We start from the raw sequence: 20,325 nt of genomic DNA on the forward strand, positions 1-20,325 counted from the left end.
GGAATCCTGCAACTCCTGCAAATGTTACAAAGCGCCAAACAATATACACAGAATTTTACACCCTACATTACATTTTAAAAACTACTTTTAGTCATTAAAACAAAAGGGCTCTGCCTGAGAGTAGATAATCTCTCAGTAACTCTCTTAAACAAACAAAGTGAAAAACTAAGAAAAGGATTAACTACTCAATAAGAATGACAGCGCAAAGCATTTAAAAGAATTAAATTAGACATACCAACTGGTGAATATAACTGAAGGAAATAGAAGAGAAAAAAGGTTCAAAAGTTGACTGACAAAGGATTTGACTGACTACAGAGGAAAGGGGGGGCCAGCCAGAACAAACAACAATCACACAAATTTTCCAAAAAAAAAAATTTTCAACACACACACACAGTAGAGAGGTGGCAAAAAAAGCTTTTGTTAAAAAAAATTGGTAAATTTCTGACAGAAAAAGTTAGTGAAAAGACACTAGCAAGCTCAGCCAGCGAGACTCCAAGTGCCTTGCTAGTTTAGCGCAAATGAGATCTGGGGGACTAGTGGTGCATCTGCATCCTGGGATAAGCTAAGCTCCAATAAGAGACTTCTTTTGGCATAAATAGCGCGAAAGTCGGAGCCGAGGGATCGGCTCCGAACCCATCAGTCAGAATGTAGGCGAGATAGGATCACATAACATCTATATTTAAAACCCATTTGTCCTGGGTAATGAGTTCCCAGTTTTTTGTCTGCAGAGCAATCTTTCCCTCTAAAGGAGCAGTCAGTTGAGAAGTGCTTGGAAGTTTTAAAGTTAAGTCATTGAGACAGCTTACTATAGGGGGGAGTCTTACTACTCCCTGATTTGGAAGTTGGAGCCTCCCACTGCTTAGTCCTGTGCGTACCCTGGGACTGAAGTCTGGGTGTTCTGCTGGTTCTGGGTCTGGACTGAGAAAGCCTGGAAGAGGCAGGAAAGAACCAATTCTTAGAGGGCCAATGCCTACTAAATCTTGGAGGCTGTACTTGTAGGAAATCTTTAACAGTTTGCATAGATTTAGCTTTTTCCTCCATCTTTTTAAGAACTTCTTCTGCTTTGTTGCCATACAGGCAGTCCTGATTTAAGGGAGCATCCAGCAATTTAGCTTTAACATGAATGGTAAAGATTGCTCCTTAAGCCAAGCATGCCTTCTAAGTACAGACCCAGTGACAGCAGCCTTGCAAGATGCCTCTAGTGAATCAAAACCACATTGCAAAGTATGTTTTCCAACCTGTTCAGCAGAATGCATTAAATCCTGTAAATCCTTATATTCAACACAGTCAGGAATCAACATAATTTTCTGTTTAAGCAATCCAACAATATGCTGCTGATACTTTAACATATGAAACTGGCAGTTTAAGGCCCTAATGGCCAAGGTTCTAGAAGTGTATACCTTCTTACCCCATCTATCCAGCGTCCTGGAATCTCTATCAGAAGGGGTAGGATTTTTGGCAGTAGTAGCCTTAATGCCCTTGGGTCCCTGTGAAATGGTCTCAGGATCCGCAGTAGGATTTTTAAAAAGGAACTTGTGAGAGTCAGGAACCCTGTAATATCTATCAGGTTTTCTGGAAGCAGGAGGTAAAGAGTCAGGGGCCAAGCTAGATTCCGAAAAGGCATCATCAACAATGTCTAGTACAGGAGGGATAACTAAAGGCTTGTTTTGGGGCAGGAGTAAGAAATCCCTAAGCCTCTTTTTAGAATCAGAGTAATCGTAGCTTTCCCAGTGAAAATGCTCCCTAAGAGTATGCACGGTTTCACCAAAAGAGAAATCCTTGGGGGGGGGGGGGGCAGAGGGAATAGAGCCCTCTGCATCAGAATCCAAATAGGTAGATAAGGGTAAATCCTGGTCATCAGAGGAAATAGACATTTCAGAATCCTGGTCAGAAGTATCATAAGCAAATTCAGTCCTAGGTCTCTTAGAGGGGGAAGGTTGGCCTCCCCTGATTAAAGTAATAAGGTCTTCAGCCATTCTTATCATTTGTTTATTAGCATAGAGGCCTGACCATGTGGTCTGGGTGTTGGTTTTCTGGGCATGGTTTGAGTTTTAGGCCTTGAAGAAGAAGATGGCGTTGGGTTACTATGCAAGTCAGTAGGCCTGAATACACCCTCAGAAGCCGGTGCCTGCACAGCGGCTCCAGACCCATCCAAGGCAGAGACATCCGCAGGTTCCACAGTTGAAGCATCTCGCAGCATACCGGACTCCGAATGGGTCTCAGTAGAAGCCTGCGAATCTGAAGTAGCGGGTATCAGGGGCTGCGAAAGTGCCTCAATGAGTACCGGCGAACTGGCGACTAGCTTAGGAGAAGCGTTGTCGGCAGCTTTGGACCAAGGCGGCCTGTCTCTGTCTTTATCTTTGCGTTTTTTCGGAATGTCGGTAGTCGGGTGGCTTACCAAAGACATATCTGGATAATTGAACCGCGTACCAAAATATTTAGAAGCATAAATATTCTGATGACGAATAGTTCATTGTTTAAATAAGGCACAAAACCGACAGCGAGGTACGTCGTGGTCAGGGCCTAGGCAAGGAATACAGTACGAATGAAAATCTTTATGAGGTATTTGCTTTCCAATAGAAATACAATTATTGACTTTTACTGACATCGGTTTAGAGCAAGAAAAAGTTTCCCCAATGGGGTACTTAGCTTTAGCTGAAGACTTTGGTTCTGAAACTCGAAAACGAAAATTTCAGGAGTTGGCCGACTGGCACTTGCAAACTGCTTCTGCTTCGGGCACCACACGGCAAGAAAGACTGATGTAATGGCATCAGCTGCAGGCCTTATACCCCTGACTACCTGACATCATGGAAGATGAGACAGCAACCGACACAGGACCCAAGATTTTGATAATCAGGCCGACTGAGGGCTACTGCAAGCAGATAACCCAAATGTGATGACTGCAACAGTGAAACATGAAGAACATCTGTCACAGTCAAAGAAGCAAAGGTTGTCTGCTTCAAAAGAGGTTCTCTACTGAGAAACTCTGATCCATGGGCTTCAGATCCAGCAGCCAGACCACAATAGAAGAAACCACTGGTGGGGCAGAATGGGCCACACTTGGAGCCCCTGAAAATGTTGGCACTGGGATAACCCCCAGCTGAATATATGCCCAAAGGAACTTCCACATCATCCTAACACTGGCTTCAAAAACTCCTTGATGAATCGAAGGAACTGAAAGATTAAGCTACTGAAGGTGGCTAAGAAAAGTGCTTCTCTTGTAGAAATGTAGAGTGTAGCCTTGGATGCACCAGTTCTAGTGAAAAACACAAGAGGGTAACAGTGATCAGATCCAAATGCCTCAGTGTCTTAAGGACTGCACTGGATAGATCCAGCAACAGTTTTCTGATTTTTTTTCAAATTTTTTTTCTTGCTTTTTCTCTTTATTATTAGTTTTTTTCTCTCTCATCCTTTATCCATCTCAGCACGGCCACAGTGGTGCAGCGGTTAGCGTTGCCGCCTCACAGCAAGAGGTTCTCCGATTTGATACTCAGCTGGGGTGCCTTCTGTGCGGAGTCTGCATGTCTTCCCTGTGGTCGCTTGGGTTTCATCCGGGTGCTCTGGTTTCATCCCACATCCCAAAGACATGCTGTAGGTGGACTGGACACTCTGAATTGGCCCTAGGCATGAGTGCGTGCATGTGTGTGTGCCTTCTGTGGAAGGTCAGGCGCTGGGCTGGCAAATCGACAATGTAAAACTCCACTGCCAATCATGAGTGGGCAGGTGATCTGCTGTGGCGACCCCTAACTGGGAAAAGCTGAAAGAGGAAGAAGAAGTCCTTTATCTGTCTCCTTCTGACTCTTTACCCTGTAAAACCCCATTGCCAGTCATGAGCGGACAGATGATCTGCTGTGACGACCCCTAACCGGGAAAAGCCGAAAGAAGAAAAAGAAGAAATCCTTTAACCGTCTCCTTCTGACCCTTTGCCTTGTCCATTTTCTTCGCTGTGGGAGGAGAAGTGTATGGGGCAGGGAGCACTGACCCCCATGCTTGGGTGGGATGAAGGATCTTTAGCATGAGCTTATCCCTATGACCCTGAAAAGCTTGAGACCCAAAGGAAGTACATGCCTCACAATCTGTATCTAGGCGTGGTGCATCTAAACAGTATAAGCACAGTGAGTGTGGGTTCTGCAGTAGTATTTTTTGGCCACAGGCATATAAAATATTGCACAATAACTATAAGAATGAATCGCAGGTGGTTAGAAAAGACTAGGAAGAGAGACTGGGAAAGCAATTTACAAGGGAACAATGAGAGGACATATGCATGGCTCCTGAGTATGCGACAGGGTCCATAAGGTTTTAGATTTTTACCTGGAAGAGTCTCCACAGGTATTTTTAAACCTCAAGCAGACTTCAAAGTTTTCCTCTGATAGATAGCAAATGGAGGAGTGATGGGGAAGAAAAAGGTAACTGGGAACATAAGTTTTGGGAGTGTAATGAGTTGGCAGATTTTAAAAATATGCCACAGAGTACTCTATCAGAAGTACTGTGTGAGAAAATAGCTGTGACTAAGGAAATACATTTTTTTCAGCTGGGAAGCAGTATCTGAATTACCTAGTCATAGTAAGGCCTTGTTGAGTTTAATTCTGTTGGCTGCCAAAAAACAATTACTAAAAGATGAAAATCAGAGTCTAAACCAACTGTATTTGAAAGTACTAAATATCATAAAACAAACAAAACGGAAGAAGGATCTTTAGAAAAAGGTAAGGAGCAAATAACAGAAATAAATGGAAATTGTGGGAAGAATACATGCAGAATAATGTTCAGTAGGAGGAGTGTGGTTTAAAGGAAGGCAGGAATTGAGCAAATTATGCAATGTTGGACTGATGATAGTTATTATAATGAAAGAAAAGAAATGTGATGCATAATGTATGTAAAAGGAAAAAAAATGTTCATATGTTTTTTTTTTCTTGATGTATGTCTGCCTATGTGCTAAGTGATAATTTAATAAAGGTGTTAAAATGGTAAGTTTATGCTCCCATTCTTTTCTTAGAAAAGTTGTAACACAGCAGTAGAATACAAATGCAGTTCAACTGCACTTATAACTTTCTAGTTAAGAATGGTTGAACTACTGATTGCTACTAAAGTGAGCTAAATGAAACACATGATTGGAGCTCTGAAATCACATAACCATGTTGTTGAACACCTCAGTGGCAGACCTCTCAACCAATTGGGGACAAATTTCAACAGAATCAGGTACAAGTCAAGAAAAAATCAGGGACAATCAGGGACACTTAAAATATTAGTGCTATTAACTTGAAACATTGACAGAATCAGAGCATATGAATTAATACACATTTTCTGAAGTAAAAGAAGTTTATAACTCTTAATTTTTGTCATTATTCATTAAGTGTAATTTACCACCTTTCCTCCAAAAGTCACTAGTTTTAGGAGGGATTAAGAGGGACAGAGTTAAAATCTGAGTCAAAATCAGGGACGTCCATGAAAATCAGGGACAGTTGAGAGGTATGCTCAGTGGAATAGTCACACATCTTTATAGACAGTTTTATTTTCCATAGTTTAAGTTTTGACTATTTGAAAATAGCTTCCACTTTAAGCAGATCCTCATCTTAATCTAGGTTACTTTGTACACCACAAACTAGTCTAATACAAAGATTTTCAAACTTCAAAAAATCAGCTGAGTCTGCATTTCCAATTTCATCTGGTTTGATTATTCTTACATTATAGAGCTTTGGTGTTTACAGTTTGCCTTTCTCGAATACCTATACCTATATATATATATATATATATATATATATATATATATATATATATATATATTTTTTTTTTTGTAAATCATGCCATTTTCTTTTTCCAGATATGTGACGGTTCTGATTTCAGATGAAGGCATTTGTATTGACTTAGTGTAGAAGGGCACTGCCTGTCTGGTGCTTCTGCAGTACATTCTGTATCACTGTTCATTGCCTCTCATTTAATCTCAGTGTCCATTACATGACTTTTGGTTACTAATTCTGTACCTGCCCTCTGGAGAATTTCATCAAAGGGCATCTCCCTCCAGCCAAATCTTCACAGATATCTTGTGTGCTCATTTTTCTAAGCATTGAATGGTGCACAAAAGTCACAAACCTCCATGAGTCACAGCGCCCACCACATTAACTTGACCAATAACAATCCCATTGTCCTTTCCATGCTACATAGTCTATGGCTATACAATACAACTTATCTGATGTCTTCTGTGTTTCATCTGTGAATCATAAATGCTCCGAGAAACCTAGGCACCCTCTTTCAGTAAGTACCGTGTAGGTAGTATATGATGCAGACATATCCTACCCAAACATTTACTGTACTCTGAAGCAAAGGTGTTTTTTTATGTGAAACCGATGGAAGCTCTGGATTTTTCCCATACTCCATTGGCTGTGCATATAACCATGTACTTTGCTGTTACAATGAAGGTCAGTTTTTCAGTCACATGTGCCATTTTGTTTTACCCTTAACAACACTTCTGGGAACATTTGATTATGTCTTTCTGACAGTCACATTCAGCAAGCAGCTATCATCTTAGTTTCAGAATTACTGAATTCCACTCCACTGTTCGTCTATTGTCTTTGGTGCAAATATGTACAGTTGTACATGGCCGAATGTACTATTTTACAATTTCAAAGGATATTTTTGCAGTCACAATGGTTCCTACACTGAACTCTGTAAAAAGATCAATCATGTAAACTTACCATACACTTGGCTCTGGCTCACAATTCTATAGCAGCCATTTTACTGTATCTTTCAATCAGTGGTATCCTCACAGCTGGCCTACACTTAGTGTACAATTCATGCATGATTTACAACTGTAAAACAGATGCACATTCAGGATCTTTATTGCCCAACTAACCATTATCTTCTATAGCTCAGCACTATATAAGCCTTACATTAAAAATTGAAACAAAAGACTTTTCAAAATAAAACAAAAACACGGAATGTGACATATACTTTTGTCAGTGTTGACTTTATTATAATTAGCAAGAATATAAAAAACTCTTATGTATGATAACTCATTAATAACTTATTATCTAAACAATGGTGATCTTTTCAAAATACTTCCCCACTCCCTGCCATCCATAAAATACAAATCCCTTTACTTAATCATGCTATTCTTAAGGTTATCCTCTATTGTCCTCCTGCTGTGCCATCTCCCTTCCTGCCATGACTCTATAATAGCTCTCACCATATTTCCAACTCTGTTCCAACCACTTATTCATATTTCCTCCCTACACTCTCCACACATCACACCAAACCCATTTAATGATGCTCCTCACCTTTACCCCCAAATATAGACTGACAAGCTCCATTTCAATTCAAATCAAAACAAAATTAAGTGGAAAAATACTCTCCAAAAACAAGTATCAATAATTCCCCAGTATACTAAAATCCTTCTAGGAGATATTCACCCTAATCCTGCCTCCACCTATCACAATGAACATCAAGACAATTCTCTTCCACAAACTACTCTAACCCTACAAGTCAAACCCCAACCCCAGTAATCTAACTTTTCCTGTCATGAATGTTAGAAACATAAGACATAAAACTGTTGAGCTATAAGCCTGTATGGATTCACTTCAGAAGCTCGAAATACCGAAATCTCGAATTTCAGTATCTCGAGCCCAAGACATGGAATCCACAAAACAACGTAAACTAAAAACCGCGAAATTCAAAACCTCGAATACCGGAAGTTGTGACTTTTGTGGTTACACACACATGCACACGCGCACAAACATACACACACACACACACACACACACACACACACACACACACACACACACACACACTTACCTGAATACATGACCATAGCGGAACTTTAGAAGTGCGAAATTCAAAACCTCCGGTATTCGAGGTTTTGAATTTCACGCTTCTAAACTTTTGCTATTATGTGGATTTGGCTTCTTGGGCTCAAAATACTGAAATTTGAGATTTCAGTATTTCGAGCTTCTGAACGGAACCCACCTGGATTACTCAAAATAAGCCTGATATTCTCGCTGTAACTGAAACTTGGCTTAAACTCAGCATAAACAACACTAAAATTACACCTTGCAGCTATATCATCAGTAATGACAGTATTAAGAGGAAAAGTGGTGTGGTACTGCTTTAATATTTCCCAGCAAGTACCACATTTCCACTTATAACAAACCAGTACCAAAATTCAGTTCAGCAGAGCTGCTTACTACTTTCCTGAAAATAAACAATTATAAACAAATATGTATTACTGTCCTTCCTGGCGAAATATAGCTACACTGGAAGATACCCTACACTGTATATCCATAACAATTCCACAAGAAAAAAATACAACTAGGTGATGTGAATGTCAACTGGCTGGACATAAACTCTACTGGCCCTACATCTAGAATTAATTTATATTGTTACACACCGCCCCACACATTACAACAAGACATCGAATTCCCTATTGGACTGGATTCTACTAACAGATCCTTGCAAATGCATCACCACAGATACAATGTCAGACTTTCTTAGTGATCATTTCCCAACCTATACAACCAGATATCTCACACAGCATGTTTACGAAACAAACAACCTTCTCAAGATTAGCCCAGAAATGTTCACTATTACTCCATCATCAATTAACTGGAACTTCTTAAAAATTCTCACACCAAATGATGCTGTAAATTAATTCAGTATAACTTTCCTGAATATCCTAAACAGCCTTGCACCTCCTAAAAGGAAGAGACTAAAAACAAATAATGCAATTTGGCTATCCAAAAAGATTAGAATGCTAGTGCAGGAAAGAGAAAATGCATGGAGAGAATGGCAAAAATATTAAAAACCCACAATATCTGGAATACTTCAGAATGCTTCACAATAATACTAAAAAGCAAATAAATAAGTCAAAAAAACTATATAACAATAACTTTCAAAATAATAGTAAGCACAACCCTAAAAATTCTGGACAGCCATTAAAGAACTCTTGAATCCAGGCCAAAATTTCAACCCTAACCCTTCTCCCAAAAAATTCACCACTCGAAACTGCAATACAGTTCAACTCTTATTTCACAAATAGCATAGCATCTGTAGCCAAGAATTCCCCAACAACTAAGTCTAACTCTGCCCAACAGCCATGTATTACCACATCCACTTTCACCTTCAGACCTGTGCCCACATCCTATACAAAAGCCACTCTTAAACTCAAACCATGCTCTACTACAGCTGATGACCTTCTAAGCGAGTACCTTAAAATAGCAGCTGACAGTGTTGCCTATCCTGCATCAAGCCTTATAAATAGGTCAGTCCAGCAATCCCATGTTCCCTCCCGTTGAACAAAGTCACACATTATCCTTTGCACAAAGGAGGAAATTCAAAAGACATTAACTTTAAACCTATAGCAATATTTTCCCCCTTGCCAATATACATGAAAAATGTATTAAAAAACAATTGCTAAACTATCACCTGCAGGAAGAACTCCTATCTCATAATTGCTAAACTATCACCTGCAGGAATAACTCCCATCTCCTACACAACATGGCTTCCGTCCTTACCACAATACTAACACTGCACTTCTAACCTGTATAGATACTGCAAATAAAGCTACCGATAACAGCAAACTCGTCTTTATTTATACACGTGTCTAAAGTGACACAGTTTGTCACAGCAAATCTCTACTTCAAATGTCCTCATTAGGTCTCTCTCAGCTCACCCTTCTATGGTTCCAAAGCAACCTATCCAACAGATGTCAGTAAGTAAAATGGCATTCTACCCTGTTTCCATACTGCTCAGTTACCTCCACTGTACCACAAGCCTCTATCCTTGGTCCCCTCCTCCTTAACATTCTCACCAACACCCTCCACAAAACAGGCCTCCATATTACAGTATGCAGATGAATGAAGCCACACTTACTTGCACATCTGACAATGTGGCACACCTCAAATAATTTACTCAGAAAGCTTTAACAGCCACTGAAACTTGGCTTTGTAACTCACAAATCATGCTCAACCCTGAAAAAGAAAAACTAAATAATACTTTTCCCCCCAAATCCCTCTCTCATGAAAAAAAAAACAATATTTAACGTCCTCTCTCTTGATAATACAACTACTGAAGTTACTTCTCATAGCAAATTATTAAGGACAGTGGATAATAATCTTAAACTCAAACCGCATAAGAAAAACTCATCAAAAACTAGGGATGCTTTACACAGCCAAATATTTTTCACCACCGCAAGTAAAACCACACTTGCCACTACTTATCTACTCCCCACACTTCTTTATGGTACTCCCTTCCTTACTAACCTACAGGAAATACAAAAATCAAAACTTGAACAATGCTATAACAAAGATGCAAAATTTGCATCAAATACCCCTTTTTCAGTTGGTGGACAAAACAGCAGGGTAACCAGCACTGCATATAGTACAGGAATCTGGGCAGTAAAGGCAGAGCTGTTGAGGAAGCTGTAGATGATGGAGATGAAGTTCTGAGATGGGTGGTAGGATGCACACTGTGGGAGAGATGAAGGAAGGAGGACATGAGAGAAGAAGACAAAGTCGCTCCAATTACAGAAAATATCAGAGAGAACACATTACAATGGTTCGGGAACATGTGCAGAAAAGCAGAAGTTAATCTAGTGAAGATGATTTGGGACAGACAGGACAAAGGCAAGAAGAAACTAGAGTGTCCAGCAAAGAGATGGACAGATTTTGTGAGAGAAGAGCTGGGACAGTCAAGCATGAGTGTAGAAGGCGGCAGGAATATGGCATTGAATTCAGAGAGAGAGGGCAACAGTTAACACGACACCATAACCCCATGTAGAAAATAGGAAAAAGGGGGGGGGGTTGATGATGATGGTGACCCTTTTCAGAACCCACCACTGTATACCACTAAAATGCCTAAATTAGTTAGAACTACCCCAACAACTAACATAAACACAGCTCCTTACCACATATAAAATTATCCAACATCCATCTGCTTGTCCAGCACTAAATAACATTCTATACAACTATATTCCCAGTCAGTGATTACGATCCAATGGCCAAAAACTCCTGTCTGTCCACAAACCTATCATATGTACCCGGCATTGTCTATACTTGTAGAATGTTTCTAAGGTCTGGAACTTCTTATCTGTATCCATTACGTCAACACCCTCCCATCTTTCAAACCATTCCAAAAGACTACCTAGCCAAAAGCTGGCTCTGTTCTTGCTCAACACCAGGATCAACTATATCCTTAAATGTGAACAAGTACTTATTCATACCTTACATCTTCTTACTCTCCCTTCTTCACTCACTTCCTTACTTCTATCAATTTCTCTCCCCAGGCTTTCCCTCTAAATATTCCATCAGCCTGCTTTTCCCTCACTTCATATTGCAATTCCTGTTTGTATTACACTAACTTAGATTTAATGTCTCTATAAACTGGGTAAAATATCTCTTAATATTAAATCATTATCATATAACTTGCATCTATTCTTAACCAATGTTTTCATATTGTGTCTAAGTTAGTGTAATTATTTAAACTGTAGATATTTTTGTATTACTTTTGAAGATTTTTCAATTATTTTTCTTAAAATGTTTTGTAATACTTTGGAGCCTTTCTCATCAGACCTCCACTGAAAATGGGATCCTACCCACTTGTCTGCTTCTCCTAAGCATGTAACTGCTGCATGGTATAGTATGTTATTACATAAAATGAATTCTGGGTCAACTTGTCAGCTAATTAAAACTCAAAATATTTTTTCTGGGGTAACAGAACTGCAGAACTGTGCAAAGCAATTTTGTCAATATCTTAAACTCTCCTGCTTTAGAACTGAGATGTGTGGTACACAGTTTTATACAGCTTTATGCCAGCTTATCTGTCTTCCTCCTATTAAAGAGGTGAATAGTGCCTTTACTGTTTAAGAGTACTAAATTTTCTACAGGCAGTTAAACTCAGTTCCCTTTGATTTATAAGAAAAATACAAAAAGATATGCTTTGAACTACAGGTGCCTGATAATGAAGCATGTGCAGGTCAGTCAGCACTGTGGTTTACAAAGTACCAGCTGAAGGACGGCTTCACAACTCTGAGCTCTGTATATTACTGTACATTATATTACTGAGTAACAACAGTAGCACTGCAGATGATATCAAACACATGCAGAGAGATTAAAAACTATAGGTCAGCAGGCAAATAAGCTCAGGTATAACCAAATGACAGCCAGGTCAGAGCCAAAGTTAGGATAACTGAGAGGAAAGCAGAAAAGCTAAACTGATATCTGAAAATTAAACAACTCAGAACTCACTTTGTTATAGTACATCAGCACGTCACACAAGATAATGCACTGAACAGAAACTAACAGTAAGTGTAATCTAAAATTCATTATCATTTTTAAGATGTATATTAATATTTAAATGTCATTTATGTTTATTATTATATCTAAAAATACAGTGAAGTAAACTGCTATATTATACAAGGAAGAGCAACTAAACAAAAAATGTTGAAGAGCTTCAGGCAGGCATAGTTACTTGTATGTACTGTACCCTGGCTGACTGGATTCTCCAGACCAACTTTTAACAGCCACACGAGGTCCAGGCACCTCACTAGCAAAGAAAATTAATTTTCTGTCTTCATTTTGTAAAACATATGCAGCTATGGAGATCACAAACTTTGATTTAAAAAAAAAAACAGTAAAGAAATACTGTACTGTACCTGTGATCGGATACCTGAAGCTCTGCTCTCCCATAGTGTGACACAGCACCCGGACTCCAGATACGTTTTCCTCGAGGTTCTGCATCCAAGACCCCATAAAGAAAATCAATGTATTTTACTAAAATAAATACAATCTATTGCCATCAATTTTACTTAAAAACGAATTTATCTAACATTAATATGAATGTTAAATAAATATACAAGTCTTTCAAAGAATTGGGTCAAGTGTTCTGAATATGCTTCACAACTGGTTACTACAGAAAGCAAGGAAACACACATGCATCCGCACACATGAAGTGGTCCTCATTGCATAAATCAGTTCATGATGTGCTTGTATAACTTCCACAATATCAGGTGAGATTTGAAGAGCTCCATGTTAAACATTGTTTTCTGTAGCACGGACCATTGCCCCCAGTCTAAACATTTCTTTCAGAATTTATTTTAATGAAACATGAAAAATATTTTTAATACAATAATGCCCATGTTTTTAAACATGGCAGGCAGCATGTGTCTGAGTTTATGTAATAATGCACACCTGCACCAATTACTCCACTGTAAATTTAGAGATGAAAAGGGGCATGGCTCTGCACAGTTACACAAAATGGAATATGTACAAAATGGTGAATATTATTTAAAAAAAATAATTTTACATTTTGTTAATTTAAAGTCTGTGTAAGCTCCCTTAACTGGCAGTTCATGCATTTAGGCTATGGATTGCCAAATACAGTGAATCTCTCCTTTAAGTGTAGTATGCATATGTATCTAGTGCCGAAATGCTCATCTGTGACCTAAGAGGTTTGGCCTACAACTACAAGGTAGGCTGCATACAGATGGTGTCAACTGAGAACAGTACGCAGAGGGGTACACTTGGTGGTATATCAGAAGTGAGATAATGATTAAATCATATATGTAGGGCTATAAAAATGCAGACAATAATGAGCCATTCTCAGCTTAACTCTGATCAGATGTACTTTGCTCAGTGTATGGTCTATGGTCTTACTACTCTATAAATACAGACAGTGTGACATAAGGGCACTTGCTCTGGGTTGAGATTTACTATGTTTTGGAATTAAAGGCTGCCTAAAAGTATAACGCTCCCCACATAAAGTAGTCACAGTTCTAATTCGTCCATCCACTTGCATGTGGCAGGAACTTCCAAGAAGCTGATCTTAAACTTATTTCCAGGCAGTTTAAGGTTCTGAATTAGGTTACTCAAATTATCCCTTCTCATACACACAAAACACACCTTTTTTAAAAACATCTAAATTTCATTAATATTCACAACAATGCCACACCCAACCTTCTGCATCATTTGTTCCTTTTGTTGGTGTTGTACTGTTGACTGTATAACCTTTTCTTCCCTTGGAATAAACATTGTATCATCAAAGTCTCTGGCTGGTGGTCAGAAACAGCTGGAGGAGGAAGCTGAACTACCATTGTCTCAATCTGTCTCTTATTTGTTCTCTCTCCTGTGGAGAGTTGAATGATGATCGCCTGTGCGAGGAATGTGGAGCTTGTTGAAAGCTGTTTCCTGACTTACTATCCGACTGGATTACTATGGTGCAAGCAAATTATCTTCCTGTTGTTAAAAAGCAACAGCAGAGGAACGGTCTTCTTCATGTAAATAATCATATTGTTCTAGTATGCAGTTTGATCATGAAGAAGATCATAATGATGTTATTCAGGCTCTACATGGAGGTGAAGATTTGGTCATAATCAGTTATAAAAGTTGGGAAAGTACTATCTGAAGTTACTTCCTCATGCAAAATTAGAAATTTCTGCTTCCAGATCTCCACTTAAATGTTCATTGTTTTTTTTTATCACAGGTTTCATCAACTTGGAGCTTGTATGGTCAAAAATATTGCCTAAATCTTTAAAGAAAGAATACATAGACTCTACTCCATTGGGAAACTTAGAAAAACAAAGTACCTTAGATACTACATTTAAGTCAATATATTACTGAAAGTAAAAATTGTCCCATATTAGGGATTCTAACTTCTGCATGTTTAATAGGTTCATAAGTAGCTACTAGGCATGGAGTCCAGAATGCCATTAATGAGCCTAGTCTACATTCCCAATTGCTCCAAAGAGCTGTATGATCAAGGGACTTGTTCATGGTCACACAGCAGGGAATGAAGGGTTGAAGGCATCAAGCCCTGTACCATAGGAGAAGAACAATAACAACTCATCTGATAGACTTTTTTTCTTTTTTAATTTCTTTCACAAACCCAAACACTCCTGAATTTATTAATTTTCTCTACTGCTGTTATTAAATTACTACCCATAAATTCAAACTCATGACACAGCCTATAATTCACTGAAAGACAGCATGTATTGTCTGGTAAAAAAGATCAAACTGGTGATGGTGATCTTTTCATTATTATTTGAAGAACTGTCACCAGACAGGTAGGAAGGTTTGATAAAAAAAAAAGTTTTAATTGCTCTGGTCTGGATAATTTTAAAGATTTACTTTCCAAGATAGGGTATGAACTATACTTTATTATGAGAACAACTGATGAGTTGGTCATGTACAGACATACTAAATATGGATCCTTCATTTAAAATTAAACTGATGACACACTTGAAGGTACATATACAAAACAATGACTTTACATTACTATTCCATTTAATATATAGTATAGACAGCAGATGGATTAGAAAGATTCCTAACCAATGATTGGAAAGAAACCCATGATTAACACAGCAAGCATTTGTTTGGTCCAGTCTATGCTGAAAAATCTGAATATCAAAATTGTATTTGATAACTGCTCCAGTCTGTAATCATCATCAAACGTTGTTATCCATAGCTCTTTAATATCAATTTTCATGTCAGAAAAGCATATACTAAAGAGGAGGACACTCAGAACAGAGAACGTTGTGGGTTACCTCTGGTGACATTTCTCTATCTAGAGCAAAAATTCCAACCTTAATGGTATAGGTTCTGTTAGACAGTCAATTAAATATCCAGTGAATTATGTATGAGTTAATGTTGAGTTGGGATAGCTAGTTAACAATCCCAACAGAGGAGATACCATTGAAGGCTTTCCTCAACTTCCAGATAAGCACTGTGGACTTTTGCTCTCTACCCTTGACCTCAGTAACCCTTTCAAAGAATTCAACCTGAGTAGGTATGGTCTGCCTTTTACAAAGCTAAACTTGTGCTTGGCATGGAAAAACTATAACTATTAAAAAAGTAAATTCCAAAGTAGTAGTGCAAATGAAACTGCTTAACCTTAATGCAATTAGCATTAATAAATAACCAAGCCAATGACTAGAAATTGTACACACAATTTCAGCAAGCTGTATTTAATAAATTAAGTCATTTATGTGGCAGTACATATTGTGGCAAACAGATATGCAGCTGGCTATAAGAATTATAAATGTGAATTTGTAGTGAGCAGGCCAGAAGGACACTTTCATGACCCCCAAACTATCATGTGCAAAGAATGCTGGCAATAACAGAGTGCTCTGAGGAAACTTAAATTTAATGACATTAGGGAGGAAAAGTAAAAGCCCACTCCAATGTATATCCAAAAGGTTAGCTGGTGGGGAAACAGGACCATTCGGCATGTTAGATAACTACTGACATATTAGCCAAGAAGGCATCAAGCAGGACATGAAGCTCTTGCTTGAAAAGGTCACTTCTATCAAAAGGAGAACATTTTTCAGGCTGTTCAAGTTGTTCGCTAATGCAATACATTACTATCATCCTCACCAAGTATCTTATTTCATGGAATATACCTCAAATCCATCTGCATTAACACATATACTAAAGCTCCTTTATAGATGTATTTTATTAAGCCGATAATAATTAAAAAAGGCATATTTCATTATGAAAACAATGCACTTATTTCCCTGCCTCACTTGTAGCTTAATTTATTAAATACACCTTGTTTACATAGATCTAATATTAACTTACTCTGTAAAAAAATACATGGAACTCCTTTGCAAGTATCCAAGGGAAAAAACTGAATGACATTCTACCTCCCTAAGCTGAGAATAAAGATCATTTGGCACTTGTTGCTGAACAGCAAGACAGTTTTCCTAGCCAACAGCTTGGAAAGACTTCTGCTAATCATTATAAACTCCACAGTGGATCTGTCTACAAATGGGATGCAAACCCAGTGGGCTGTACCCAATGAACGACATTCAATAAATTACGTTTTAAAAGTAGGTGGCACACTGGCACAATGGTAACACTGCTGCTTCATACCTTTCAGCTCACCAGATCACAGTTGGGTACCTTCTGTGTGGAGTCAGCTTTGTCCCGTGTGCATGTGGGTTTATTTTGTGTGTTCTGGCTTCATCATATATCCCAAAGTCATGGGTTACAAGAAGTGGTAATCCTCTAAGTTACTCTCAAGTATGTGTGCAGTGTGTGTGTGTGTGTGTGTGTGTGTGTGTGTGTGTGTGTGTGTGTGTGTGTGTGTGCGCGTGTGTTTGTGTGTGTGTACACTTGAATCCTGCAATGGGCTAGAGCCTCATCCATAACTGCCTCCCTAACTTGCACCTAATGTTGCCAGGAAATGGTCCAACTCTGCCATGACCAAGAATGAGACAATAAAGGTACTGAAAAAAATTAATCATTGCATTTTTTTATAGGGTTGGAGGGAAGTAGAATAACCCCCATGAAGTAGAAGGAAAATCAAGCCAGCAGACCACTCCTCCAGCAGTCACTGCCTTCTGGTACATTTAGTCCCCAAAGATCAACTCCTATAGGTTTATACACTCGAAGAGTGTTACTAGGTGATAGAGTAGCTAAACCTTTTGAAACCTAGTCACTGCTGTTTTACTCTGAGAAATAAGAAAAATAACATGGCATCAACAGTAAGGAGCAACAGGGACTCTAAGCAGTAGAAGGTGTGAAGGGAGTAGGAGAATGGAGGATCTGTAGACAGGCTGGGTAGGAGGTAGGGTAACCAAATAAAAATATACCTGCTTTACACATCATACTGCACAGCACATTACCCCACAATAACAATTTGAAATGAACTTGCACTGTAACATATGCACCTGCTTTACTGCTACAGTGGAGCCTTGGAATGCATTACCAGCGGAAATATTTAAGTCTAGATCAAAATAGGTTTCAAAAATGTTCACGACAGATAGAATAAGGTATGGGGGCAGCATGGAGGATGCTTGAAACATTCTGGAGAACTTAGTAGACAACATGTCTGTATTTCTTGATGCCATATATGGAAAGCATAATGCACTGATGAACTAAAATAGCACCTGAATCTAGCCCAGTTCCATGAAATAAATGGATGCCTCTGATTATGATCCAGATGACATGAGATAAATTAGTGGCTCAGGCATGGGAGCAAGCAAACAAGAGAATGGGACTGAGCAGCTGACACTGGCATGCCCTTTCTGGGGAGGGGGAAGGAAGCAGTCTGTCCTGCTGCACTGTCACCACCTACTGGAAGAAGAAGTGTACTGCATGATTGAACTTGGCACTGGAAAGCTGCAGTCAAGCAGCAGTCTTTATGGAGAATAGGAAGGAATGTTTATGCACAATAGCAAGTCCTCCCATCAGCTGCTGGGGGAAAGGGTCAGGGCACAAAATCGTATAAAAACTCCTCATGGCTGCTTGACTCATAGATGCACCATGAACGACTCTTGTCCCAAAGATGGGGAACAAAATGATGGTACTGGCGATGGCAAGATAACTGGCAAGTAAAGGGGCTCAATAAAATGATTCATAAATGCAAGTGTATTTGAATGTGTGAAAGAAGGTCGCTACTTGAGCCTCACAGAATTTAAGTGCATATGTATTGGTTGTAATATACTCTCACAAATGCCAGGAATAATAATGCTGCAGGAAAATTCCCCAGTAGTGACAGATTACCATTTTTAAAAGTGAAAAGGCCACTGCAATAGTACTACACTCCGAGTCTTCATCTACAATACACTGATTTTTTTTTTTTTTATCTATTTTACTATCGCACTGTCATAGACAGGTTACATATTTTACAGAGGAGTTGGAGATGTAGGCTACAAGGAACAATGCTTCCTTAATCAACCCTGTCAAGTCTTATTGTTACTGTGTCTTGCTGTGCTTGTTGGTGCCCATGCTGTTTCAGGCGTACATTGCTCACTTTTATTTTGCACATGCACAGACTTTAGGCAAAATCTGCCAAAACAACTGTATATGTTGTTCTTGTTGTTGTTGTATATAATGAATGGAAATCATAGATGTACTACACTAGAATGCCATACAGAAAGGAGCAAACAAATGCCTTCATATTGCATTACTAGCAATATTATCTCATGGCAGATGTAAGCAGCCTCACAAGTGATCTTCAAGTGTAAAGATTAAAGAGTTTAGTTTCTTTTTATTAATATAATGTGATATTTAAATATCATTACAGATACTGAACCAATACATGGAGTAATGCTATGAAATACAGCAGCTCATTTTTGCCAGTAGCTGTACTGTCATTTAAAATGTCTGCTTGCAAACTCATCAAATTTTTAGCACCATGCACCTGTGTCTTTCATTACGTTCTGCCTCATTCATTGTAATCTATAGACCTAAAAATACCAAAAGCTTAAACCGTGTTCGTTTCTGGTAGTGCTTCACATACTGACACATTACAATTAAGATGGTACACTTCATAACCACACTACCAATAACAATACTTCTTGAAGTGAATGCAGCAGCATATACTTAAAGTCCAAAACAAATGCAGGCATCAGGAACTGACCTGCATCCCTTGTAATGGGTAAATCCTTCTCCCCAAAAAGATTAAAAATTGCAAGGGATAGAACCATTTTATCTGACAAGATCTACTCTTACTAAACTGCTGGCACAGTATCATCTTTATATTGTAAAAACTTTCCACCACTTATTCAATACATTAATCATGGATTTGGATGTTGACTAAAAGTGATTCTACCTGTTGTTTCAAATGGCCACTTGCGTCTCCACCACAGCACTCTGTCCGTCCAAGCAGGTGTTCGGCATTTCTCACTTGTGTCATAAGCATCTGAGCCAATGTCATATTTGTATGTGGGACTAAAATTGATGGTGCCCTCGCAAAAGTCTTTAAAAATCTGAGGAATAATTAAGAATTAATAAGTTAATTTATTTTATAGTAACAGAAACAATAAAAATCAGAACTGCACTTGAATTATATGTTGAAAACAAAACTGGTACCAAATACTGGGACAAATGTCAGTAGATTTTGTACTTGTTTAACGAGATTGTAATTTCTTGATATGTAGTACTGAAAGTGACAGTGTATACAATGCTGTTAGAACAGCAGAATACATTGTGGGATGAGGGGTTATCCTAACACCTATTAGAGTTAGTTTCAAGATGTTACAAACAAACCAAATCAGCAGTAAAAAAAAGTGCATTCCAAGAAAGCACATTTATCTCACTGGCAAATGCTAGCAGAACATAAAGAGAAGTAAGGTTTTGTGGGTTAAAACAAAATTAATATGCATCATGTTCTCCAGAATAAGTGGATTACATCCTGCAGCATGATTTAATCAGTGATAGGGGAACTACAAGTAAAGTCTGACACAATATGACGGAGGTCTCACCTATGCTGGATCTGTACAAATGCACCTTACAGATATAACAGCTGCAGAGAGAAAGAGAGAGAATGTGCCGCATGCACTTTGAAAAGTGTACATATCGCAAAGTGAAAGAACAGAAAGCTGCTTTTTGAAGCAAA

General features: G+C 38.6%; 1 protein-coding gene across 1 annotated transcript in view; it reads right to left on the reverse strand.

The window, feature by feature from the left end:
* The window catches only part of SYNJ2 (synaptojanin 2), a 1,514,156-nt gene that overhangs the window by 223,192 nt on the left and 1,270,639 nt on the right, over nucleotides 1-20,325 (reverse strand). Inside the window, exons 18-19 of the mRNA XM_044063657.1 lie at nucleotides 19,540-19,696; nucleotides 12,641-12,719 (exon numbers count right to left, since the gene is read on the reverse strand). Coding sequence (XP_043919592.1) covers nucleotides 12,641-12,719; nucleotides 19,540-19,696 — 236 coding nt within the window. The remainder of the gene's footprint in view (nucleotides 1-12,640; nucleotides 12,720-19,539; nucleotides 19,697-20,325) is intronic.

Source organism: Protopterus annectens, chromosome 1.part0, assembly GCF_019279795.1.
Source record: "Protopterus annectens isolate FY-2018-M chromosome 1.part0, PAN1.0, whole genome shotgun sequence".
NCBI classification, from domain to species: domain Eukaryota; kingdom Metazoa; phylum Chordata; order Ceratodontiformes; family Protopteridae; genus Protopterus; species Protopterus annectens.